The 11,497-nt window shown below is 37.0% G+C and overlaps 1 protein-coding gene across 1 annotated transcript in view; it reads right to left on the bottom strand.

The window, feature by feature from the left end:
• Positions 1-7,116: 7,116 nt before the first annotated feature.
• TRPC5 (transient receptor potential cation channel, subfamily C, member 5) overlaps positions 7,117-11,497 on the bottom strand; it is a 325,159-nt gene continuing 320,778 nt past the window's right edge. The window contains exon 11 of the mRNA XM_011984482.1: positions 7,117-9,809. Within this exon, the coding sequence (XP_011839872.1) occupies positions 9,117-9,809 (693 nt within the window). The 3' untranslated portion in view covers positions 7,117-9,116. The remainder of the gene's footprint in view (positions 9,810-11,497) is intronic.

The following is an 11,497-nucleotide window of genomic DNA, read 5'->3' as shown; positions in this document are numbered from 1 at the left end:
TTATGTTATTGCATTATAGAAGTTCTTTGTATATGCTGGTTGCAAATCTTTGTCAGGTATACTTCTGCTTATTTTAATTATCCTTATCTAACCAGTGTGTAAATGTTGTACACTCATTTATGCTTAAAATAATTAGGCCAGGACTTGCAGGTGAGTTATTTAGCTGAAAGTTAAGCTTTTCTGATATGCTAACCAGTGCCCTGCTGGTATAAAAGTTAATCAGTAAAATAAGACAAACTTTAGGAATCTGAATTAGTGGAACGCTAGTTGCTGAAAAGTTTGTTACTACAAAAAAAATCTGAAGGAGAAATGTCAACTGATTCTGGAATTATTGCTCAAATGTCCTCACATGACACTGGTTTAATCATGACCAGCTTAACCTCCGTTTATATGTTTTCTCACTGTCTCACAGATTCCAACTGTTCTATGCAATATGTATCATACTTTAAGTACTCAGTGAAGAATAATTAATTTCCGGGATCGGGCCTCTAAGGTTTTTCGATGTTGTAAGCTATAGCTTTAAAGCTGTATTGGTCTCTTTACTTCAGCCCATAGTTCTTATAAATTATTATTGAATTCTTAATTACTAGTCAGCTTTGTTTAATGGAAGATACAAAAATCAGAATATTTATTCTCATATACTTTTCAAAATATATTAGACTGTGAAGGTCTCCCGTTAGTGTTTCTGCTAGGCAAATTACATTGTGAAATCTGTTGTTCATAAATGTTAATAGGTGGCTACCAATGATTACACTGAAAAAGGGAGGAACATAACACCTTAAATCTGAGTTCTCACACATTTAAGGGAAAAAAAGTAAATACTTTATTTTATTGATACTGAAGCTAAAAATACACAAAATTATTTTATTGTACCAGATTCTTTTTAATACATTAAGATTGACACTATGCACTTACAGAAAGTGTTTAAATAAAAGTGATAGTTATTCAAAGAGATTTCCACTTTTAAAATACTCTTCAAAGCCAATGCCATTTACACAGTCACGTTTGGAATTTTCCCTTTTCATGATTATGCTACAGGTGTATCATTTTAAACTGAAATTTGACACACTTTCTCTATGGTGATATGTGGTTGGGGCTGCCAACTAGGTTTAGAAGATGAATTACACATAGCCCATATTTTCTAGTATTCTCCTTCCTGCTACCAAATATTAGCTTGTTGCTGCAGACTGCATTCATTGTTTTGAGTAGAAAGAAACTCCCATCCCTAATTTCAACCCCATTTTTTAGAAATGTGGAATAAATTAAATCCTGTGAAGAGTTTATTCTTCTGTTGAAGAGTACCTCTGGTGTGCATTCTTATGTTATAAGAAACAAACTAATATGTATTTGCTTGAGAAGGATGTGTTTATCCTTATCTGAAGTATCCTGGGGAAGGTCTGTGTCTTTACTGTTGAAATAAGATAAAGCTTTACTTTTACTTTAAGGTAATAATTTGAACAGTTAATTTTAAAGTTAACTTATCGAATTGAATTTCCTTTTATACTAAACCACAGACTAATGTGTTAACCCTTTGGGTTTAGAGGACTCTTCTTGTGCTCACATAATACTCATTTTGGTGCCATTGGTCCCAATTATCCTGTTAAGACACTTGAGAATTCTGTCTGCTTCTCCTGCCCAAGTACGATAACCACAGTTATCACTGATTATTGGACTACAGGTTACATTGCTTTGGATATTTAAACTGATTGCTTAATATGTTTTACAAGGAGGTCCTGCAAGGTGTGACCACAACATGATGAGGCTATAATTTAAATACTATGACTAGATCTTATACAGGAAATACCTAATCTGAATATGTGACTTTCAAATGACCTGAACATATTCAGCTAGCTGGCTGCCATCTTCCCATTAGAGTATCTTTCCATTGCTTCTGCCACCATGGGTTCTTATGAGTCCAAAATCCTCCCTTCTGTTCTCTATGGAGGTTAGTGGTTTTTCTTTACCACCCCCCTCCCTGATAACAGCCTAGTCATCAGAGCCTCCGTGCTATACAATGTCATTTCTTAAGGATCAAATAAGTTTGAGGAGTCAATTCTGAGTTTACAGAATAAGCCATTGGAACTCAATGCATTTTACTATTTAAACACAAATGTTTCAAGGGTTAATCATTATGGTTCCCAAATCAGTGAAGCTTCTCTATCTAAATATATTGCTCTTTAAGGTGTTCTCTTCAGGAGGCTATGTGCTTATTCATGTAAGGCTGCCACTGCTCCAAGCATAATTGAAACTAGATTCCAGGATACAAAGGGGAACAAGGATTCTTGAGGGGGTGACGGAGATATTCTATAACTTGATTTTGGCTGGTGTTTCCAGAGGTATATACAACTCTGAAAACTCACCAATTTGTATACTTTAAATGAATGCAGGTAATTGTACATAAATCATTCCTCAATAAAGTTAATTAGGGGAAAAAACTAGATTCCCAAGAGCAGTTCCAGATCCCTTACAAATCCCACAAGAGACAGTCTCATTATTTTATAATTGTGCCTATCAAAGTGCCTATTGTGTAATAGCACTTGAAATTTTTTTTTTTGTTTTTTTGTTTGTTTTTAACCAGAGAAAGTGGTACTCATCTTGACCACCGCATGTTTTACCAAGTGTGGATCTAAAATTACTTTTGGCAATTTCTAAATTCCTAAAAATTTAATCTTATAGGATCCTGATTTTCTACCATTGAGGATATTCAGAGATTGTACTGTGGACTTTGAAAGTCATTTCAAAAGCACAAGTCCAAAGTGGGTTGAGTAATGGCAGCATCATTAGAATATGGGTATGGCTTTTTAAGGTGACTACTTTAAAGGACCACATTCATTTGGGTGCATAAATTCTGGTATGTTTATGAAAATATCAGTCATTATAATCCTATTTTATGTTTATTCCAAATTATGAGGCTAAAAGATGACAGCAGATATATAATCTGACTTTTTGCCATAGTACCCTTCCTTAATTTTAGCTTTCATTTCTTTTTCATGTTGCTTTGACAAACCCACTTTATTTCTTAGATAAAATTTGAAGAAAGTGATCTTTCCAATTGGCTAAAATGTACATATTTATAAAAGCCCATCTGTGGTATTTCACTATGGGTGTGGTGTGTTGAACTTATATTTACAGTGATCCCAAGGTTGAGAACTTGTTAACACCTGAAATTTAACCCAAATATGACCCAAAATTTGAAGAATGATTTACAGGTAGTTCTGCTTTCATATATTGTTGCAGTTTTTGAATTTAATTAAAGGAGAAATGGTGATGTTAATGTTTTAATTAACCATTTTAAATTACATTTTTTATTCAGGTGATTCATCTCAATTTGGTCATCCAAAAAATTGACAATTTGGTGGTTTAGCCCCATGTTTTAAAGTGCATATCCTCATTCGTCCTTACTTCAAAGGCTTTTCAAACTGTCTCTTTACTACACTATCACCATCTAAGTTTCCCAATCCCAGCAAAAATCCAAAGCCTCCTTTCTTCCTTCCAAGGATCAGCTTTAAGAGTTGTGTAAGACTGGATAACTGTCAAGACGGTTCCTAGGTTGGAAGGCAATTGGTGGCAATGAGTATTTTGGGGATATATTGAACTTTGGGGAAACAATATAAAATGGCCAATCCCAGCTTAATTGTACTTTCAAATGGTTGGCTGCCTTAGGTTTAAATAAAAGGCACACTGCCACATATTCGTTCAAGTGCCATTGAGGACAGTGCCTTTTGTGTGTACGTATGTAAGCTCCTGGGATGTTAGGTTGCCCCCAAACCTGCTAAAGTCAAAGGGCAAATATGCTGAAAAATTGTGAAAATGACCTTCACATTGCAAGCCATTCTAACCTACTTCAGTTAGTCTTTTTTGGTTCTATCAAGTCACTGGAGTTACAAAGAAAGTTCTTTGAGGGGGAAGAGGGTAGGACAGATACATGCTACTTTGATGGATGTATAACAGTTGATTTCAATGATCAAAAGTTGTGGGCTGTTTATGTTCCTACAGAAATTGTTTGCCATTTATTTGTGTAGTAACAGGAAGCCTCTAGAGCTTTCACAACTTTTCACATCAGATAAGAAAACTAGCTTTTTGGCATAAGGGCATTCAACTTAGTTTTATATTTAAATATTATAATTCTTAATATGTATATGTCTCTCAGGTACCACAAACATTGATGGTATAGCTTTAGAAAAAGAATGAACACAGATCCAATAATCAAGTGCAAGATACAAATCCACTCAAGTTGGGGATAACACAAATAGCCTAAAGATGCTAGAGCACACTGGCTTGCTGCCTCTATCATTCCAGCAGTTAACTCTGTTTCTTAAACATTACATTTTCTAAAAGTAAAGCTCTCACAAGGCACCCACTAACACCTCCTCTGGATCACCACACAATAGATGAAAATCCTAGGCCATGTGCCAGCATATGAATGAATATTAACACCTCAAGTATGCATCAAATCTCAGGTATACAGTAAATCTGAAGTATGCAGACTTACTTTATTTTGCCAAAAATGTGTATATTTGAATCTTCCAGGTAAGTTATTCTGACCTAAATGCTTTTTTTCTTTTTAACAAAACCAGAAACCTCAAATTTTGATAGCTCTCAATATAAAAGTGCTACGGAAGATGCTGTCATGGCAGTTCATTTTGGCAATTCCTCACAGCTCAGGAAATGTCTCCATTGAAAAGTTATTCTTGCTTCCCTCTCTTCAAAATGATCTAGTAATTACCTAAAGGGATAAAGGGCCAAGGGCAGAACAATCAAATGCTATTAAGTTTTGTTATGTGTGTGTATGTATATACATAAACACGTTCTCACTTTTACAGACATCCCTCAAAAGGCAAAGCAAGCCAAAACCCACATCTGTTGGAAAAAAGTTACTGGAAGGTTCATTGGAAATATAATGGTAACAATGTTTCTCTGTGCTAAAGTAAAGCTCACATTCATTTGGGGTACTCAGATCCCACTGTCGAGTTCTACACCAACAAGGTGGATATTTGGAGCAATTATCTAGATAAAGTAAGCCAAAGAAACAATCTAAAATATCCATAGTTTTGAGGCAAAGCTGCAGGGGTTGAAGGTAGGGAGAGCTGTGAAGTAGGTATGAAGAGGTTATTTAAATGATCTGAACACTTGAATCAATTTGCATTTACTATGTCTATATGAACAATCTTTTGAAAACTTGATTACCAAGAAAATATACTATTTTTTTCTTAGGTACTTTTATTTATTTATTTTTGAGACAGTCTCGCTCTGCCACCCAGGCTTGAGTGCAGTGGTGTCATCTCAGCTCACTGCAACCTCCGCCTCCCAGGTTCAAGTGATTCTCATGCCTCAGCCTCTCAAGTAGCTGGGACTACAGGCGTGTACCACCATGCCCAGCTAATGTTTGTATTTTTAGTAGAGACGGGTTTCACCATGTTGGCCAGGCTGATCTCGAACTCCTGGACTCAAGTGAACCGCCCACTTTGGCCTCCCAAGGTGCTAGGATTACAGGAGTGGGCCACCATGCCCAGCCTCATTTTTTCTTAGGTACTTTTAAACAAAGGATTTGCTGCCTATCTTCAAGTACTTTTTACCTGATGATTTAACAAACCAAGGTCTGGAGCACTAAAACTATTAGGCAAAACACCACTCGAGTTTTACCCACGATGCAACGTGAATGCCAGTGGTTATTTGTATTTTCAGGCTAAGGTATGGCCTCATTATTATCTCTAAAGTTCCCACTGAAGTTTTCAGAGGAGGTTTGCACTGCCATAAGAACTATAAAGTTCTTTTTGGAAAAGGTATTAAGTCATTTGAAAAGTGGAGGTGTTCGTTTTTAAAAAATTACCTAATCAAATTGCAGACAGGTATTTATGACTTAGCTGAAATAGGCTAAGTTAGGTCACGGTGGAATGAAAAATGATGGAGGCAGAACAGGGAATTTTTTAATATCTCCATGTAAGTAGACAGAAGCATAACTTGAAGCATTTATATCCCTGTTAAGTTTGGCATTTTCCAAAAATGATTTTAAATTTAGAATCTTTCCTCTGTCTTTGCATTTCACTGGACTTAAAGCTGGAAGTGGAGATACTTCAATAATGGTCACTTTCTAATAGAATTCAAATATTTTCTTTGTAATTTTTACCTTTATTATTAGGGTGACTTTATGAGACCAAATAAATGAATCCAAGGTGTCTGGAAGTGATAAGCCAACTGTAATGTAGGTGGACCATGATATGGATATTTTAGATAAGTAGTAAATGACTTTTGTATTATTTGTGTTTGACTTTGCAGTACATTTTTAACTTTACATTTAAAAATGTAAGTCTGAAGTTTTTGGAGTTCGCAGCATTTTTGGCAAATGAACAAAAGGGTGTCTGTAGTGGCCACTTCATGTTCACATATATATATGACATATATGCTTACTAATAAATGTCTTCTATAATCTAGAAGGCTTGAGTTTATTGACCAGCTCTGTGACCTTGAGCAAGTCATTGTCCTTCTCTGGGCCTCTTTATTTTCTACTTGTGGAATATGAGGTTGGAATAGAGTAGATCCTTTATAAAGTTCTCTTTAGTTCTTAACTTTTTATGTTTATAAATGTACTCTCAAGTTGGCTTATAACTCCTCTGGGGTCAGAAGATACACCTAAGCATTTTCACTTGAAATACCTTTTATGATACTTGATCAAGAGAGTAAGGAAGTGAACAGAATATTTTTCCTTTCCTACTTTGTACTGAATTAGAGTTAATAAAAATGTTGGTGTCACCAACATGGAAGTTAGGGCAATAGCTGTTTAGCTTTAACCCCCATCCTAAATGAGGCTTCAGTATAGCTAGTGAAGTCCTAAGCCCAAGTCACAACGATAACCCTGAGAAGATCTGAAAAGGAATGTACTCCTGTGACATATGACACTGGTTCTTTCAATAGTAGAGATTGATTTACACATATTATCTCTTTAGAACATAAGTGACAGAAGACTTTTGGAATACAGTTCCATGTCTGGCTAGCCTGTTTTCTGACAAGTTGATAAGGTCACTGCTAGAACACTTATACATAAGTTTTCAGAAGTGATATACATTTCTGAGAAAAACATGTTTTTCTTTTTATAAAATGGGGTTATATGCTATTTTGGTGCTGTTAATATGAGTTAGGAATGTAGCCCAGGTTCTATTATTATTCAAAGTGAATTTGACAATTTGGAAAGCTGAATCTGTAAGTTTAGAAACCTTTCTGGAAAGTAACCTGTTATTAAATGTCAAGGCCATTTATGATAGTCTCAGTGAAGCAGGGCAGAAATTGATTTGAGGAAATAACCACTTCAGATATGATCAAGGAATTATTTTTGGACAACCTCTTGCCAAATGGGTCTTGACGCAGCGTTTTCACTTGATCACTTTTCCCTGGATCCAAGGCTTTATTCTTCAAAACCTCCTCCTATTTCTGGCCCCTCTCCCTCCATTTTGCTCTTCTCCAGGCTAGAGACAGAGATGGGAATCCATTCAAATAACAGAAACCACACTATCAAAAGCTAGTTTGGAGGCATATTTGCAGAGTGAAAATTCCTCATTTCTCTTGTATGTTTACATATATTAATCTAAATGGATTCCTATTGGTGGACATTTAAAAAAAACAGGGTGACACCTAACTATTTTACTTTTCTGGGCTACACACTATTAATATAATCTCTAGGACTCAGACCTAGAGTTGTTTCAGGTCATATGTTAGAGTCTAAATTGAGGGAACCTTTGTGCTAACGTTGGTAATAACCGTCCTTGCTCAGCAGGTTCTCAGTGGTTATTAGGTCTAAAATGATGACCATATGCATTATGGACTTTATTTTTTAACTTGAACTACTGTATTCTGATGAGGTACTCTTAAGCTGTGGAAAAGAATTTGTTTGGATGTATAAATGTGGCTTCCTTGGAAGACAGTAGAATTTGGATCACGTTTATAATTCCATGAATCCACTAGGGTTGTTATGTTCTATATCTAACATAATTTACACATGCAAATTCCACTGCCCCCAATGAATATTAAAACTGCAACCTGAATTAGGTTATCTATACCTAGAATTGCCGTTTTTATAAAGCAATTAATTAAAATGAAGATGCTCTTTTCTCATATTTTGACACTTCAGCAATATGCCATTTTTTTCTGATAAAAATATTTCAAATTCAGGCTTTTATCTTAGAAATTCTTTGATAGCTATGATAATTAAAACTATCAACAGTAGAGTAGGACCCGACAAATATGACAACTATTTATCTTGCCAATGTATGAGATGTGGTGACTATTGGTTAGAGTGTAGTAGACGTTTTTAAAAAACAGCACAAATTCTAAATACTAATTTTGATACTATCAAATTTTAAAATGTAGTAAGTTAACTGAAACACACAAACACAGAAAAATAATTCACCTAACTTATTAGATATGACATATACTATCGGGTAAATATTTCATTGGCACACATTAGGAAACTAACACATCTTTAAGAAACAAGAAAATTCAACAGCCCTCACAATAAGAAGTTGTAGTATTTAAGAACGAAACAAGCCACTTATACCTAGAAACCACAAGCTGACAATTCTTTGGAATCTCTTCAGCCTCCCTTTGATGCTGTTCATTGACCCAGCATGGGCAGCGTGTAGCACTGAATGGCAACAAAGATGGGCAGGGTAGTTTGCCTTATCTGATAGCTGGTGGGGACTGCTGACCACATCCCTCAGCTCTGTGGGAAGATGGCATGAGATCCTGAGGATGGTCAGGAATCTGTGTAGCAGCAAGAGTAGCAAAGTGGCACCTGGGGCTTCAAGGAAGCATGGGTAAGAAAAGCAAAGCAAAAGGGTTAAGCACCCAACTGCACCTCTACTGATTAGGTGCAACACCCCTTCAGCTGGTTGTAATATGGACTTAGTGTGTACAGGTATTAAAAAGGCAAATAATAATGAAAGTAATAATAAAACAAGAACAAAAATGGAGAATGTGGCTATAAAAGATGATGCAAATAATAGGAGTTTCACTCTCCTTTCTTGGGGGCAGGGGCAGTGAGGGAATCATATTCTGTGTCACCTCTGAGAGCAAGGAAATTACAAATTTCTGTTGAGTTCCAAAACAGATGATTAGGGCTTGACTTAGAGGCGAGTTGTAACTTGTTCTTCCTGTCCATCACCCCATTTGTGCATGAGCAAGTCACAAGCCTCTCCCCAAGTTTCAAATACATCCTCTGAGGAGTCTAAAAGTTTAGAATTTGAGGAGCAGATGCTGGATGCACAGTGAAGAGAGCTGGAACAGGCTAGAGGGCATTCACTGCTCTGAGCAGCGCCCTGGACTTCACCTAATTCTACCTCACTGAGGTTAATTTCACTTTGAGAACAGGCCTCTGCTTTCCCTTTCTCCATCTGAGAATATCTGATGTCCTGCCACATACAGTGCTGCTGAACAATTCCATCAGAAATTGTGTACATTGGCTCTGAACTGGGTTCAGACATATGACCATTAAATTTGGAGAACAGGAGACCCAGTTTCTTGAGAGAAGGACCCATGAAGGAGCGTTTGCTTGATGACTCAGCTTTTGACTTTCCTTGGGCACCACTGGACCTTGGCATGGTTCTGATGAGAGGTGGCCCATGGCAAGCCTTTTTCTTGCAGCCTAAATTAAAAGAGACACTCTTGGATTTGGCTCGAGCCCCACCACTGCCATCATTAGTATCATCTCTCTGAGAGAGTTCAGTGCTGCTAGTGGAAAAGCTTCTCCTTGGGTGTTTTCTATTTCCCAAGAGGTCAAGCACTTCATACCGAAAGCTGGAGATGTCTTGCTTTAATTCCTAGGAAAAGAGAGGAGACATATTATGTCAAGAAACTTGGTCTTTATTTCAAAGTAGGCACATTAGATACCTTTGGAATGTTCCAGGTTTTTGCCTAGTAGTAAATCACAAAATAAAACACCAGAAAAATCTGCCATTATTCAAACACAAGAAAAACATATTAATAATTCCGTGGGCAGGGCTGGCCACTGGCAAAATTGTACAATGGGTAAAGTTGATTCAGGATTAGCTAACACTTTAGTAGGGATTAGTCTGTTGAGGCGCTTTCATAAGGACTAACTCCTGCTCAAGTATTAACTAACAAGGTATTAGATTAGGACACTGGCTCTCACAGGTGTCTGCATATAAAAGGACTACTGAAGAGGAAAAAGCTTTTAAGACTCTAACGAGTGAAACTAGAGAAGTGGAATGTCAGGTGATGAGACTGCTGTTTTGAGACAGGGGGCCCTGTTCAAACCTTTATGAAATGTCTTCTATCTCCAACTGAATGCTTACATACTAGACTGTTCCTTTAAAAGCCAAGCTGAAATTTATTCATGTACTTCCCCTGCTCAAAACTTGTTACTAACTTGTCACTAACTTTAGGAAAAAATAGAAATGCCATACCATGGACTACAAGGTTTTTCAAGGCCTAGTACCTGTTGCTTTCTCCAGTCTCATCTTTCTACTCTTTTCCTAGGCTCTCTGCTGTACACCTGTATGGACATATTCTCCCTTGCCTCTGGGCCTTTGCCTGTGCTGTTCTCTCTGTCTAGAACACTCTTCTCCCCAGCTCCCCTTTATCTGGCTGGCTTTGCTTTCAAGCCTCAGCTTAAGCATCACTTCCATTGGAAAGTCTGTCTTGACTCCCCAAGTCCCAGTTGAGAGTCCCTCCTCTCTGTGTTTCCACAGTGGCCTGTGTTTAACCTGTCAGAATATACAATTGTTCATCACCCTTTATTATTGTTTGTCACTCCTTGAGAGTAGGAGCTGGTTAGATCTTGCTCACCACTGTACCAGAGCACGTAGAAGAGTGCTTGGAACATAGCAGACCCTCGGTAGATGAATTATGTCTATGAATTAGAATAATGGCCTTCCTGTGTGCCTTAGAAAATATAGACGTTCATGGACACAGGGAGGGGAACATCACACACAGGGGCCTGTCGGGGGGTGGGGGTTAGGGGAGGAATAGCATTAGGAGAAATACCTAATGTAGATGATGGGTTGATGGGTGCAGCAAACCACCATGGCACGTGTATACCTATGTAACAAACTTGTACGTTCTGCACATGTATCCCAGAACTTAAAGTATAATAAAAATTTTAAAAAAGAAAAATATATATAGATGTGTTCTAGGATAGGATTTCTCAGTCTTGGCACTATTGACATGTTGGGCTGGATACTTCTTGTTGTGGGAGGCTGTACTATTTATTGTAGGATGCTCAGTAGCAACCTTGTCTTTACTGTCTGGATACCAGTGTGACAACCAAAAGTATCTCCAGACATTGCCAAATGTGGTTTTGGGGACAAAATTACCCCTGGTTGAAAACGGTTGTTTTAGGCTAATGCCACTAGTAGAATTTTAATGTTTAATGGTAGAGTTTCTTAAGACCTTATATTTAATAACAGATTTATTATTATTATTATTTTTAATTATACTTTAAGTTCTAGGGTACATGTGCACAACGTGCAGGTTTGTTACATATGTA

This window comes from Mandrillus leucophaeus, unplaced genomic scaffold (assembly GCF_000951045.1).
Source record: "Mandrillus leucophaeus isolate KB7577 unplaced genomic scaffold, Mleu.le_1.0 Scaffold269, whole genome shotgun sequence".
Taxonomy (NCBI): Eukaryota; Metazoa; Chordata; class Mammalia; order Primates; family Cercopithecidae; genus Mandrillus; species Mandrillus leucophaeus.
Note: the sequence above shows the minus strand (reverse complement) of the source record. Positions and strands in the feature narration are given on the sequence as shown.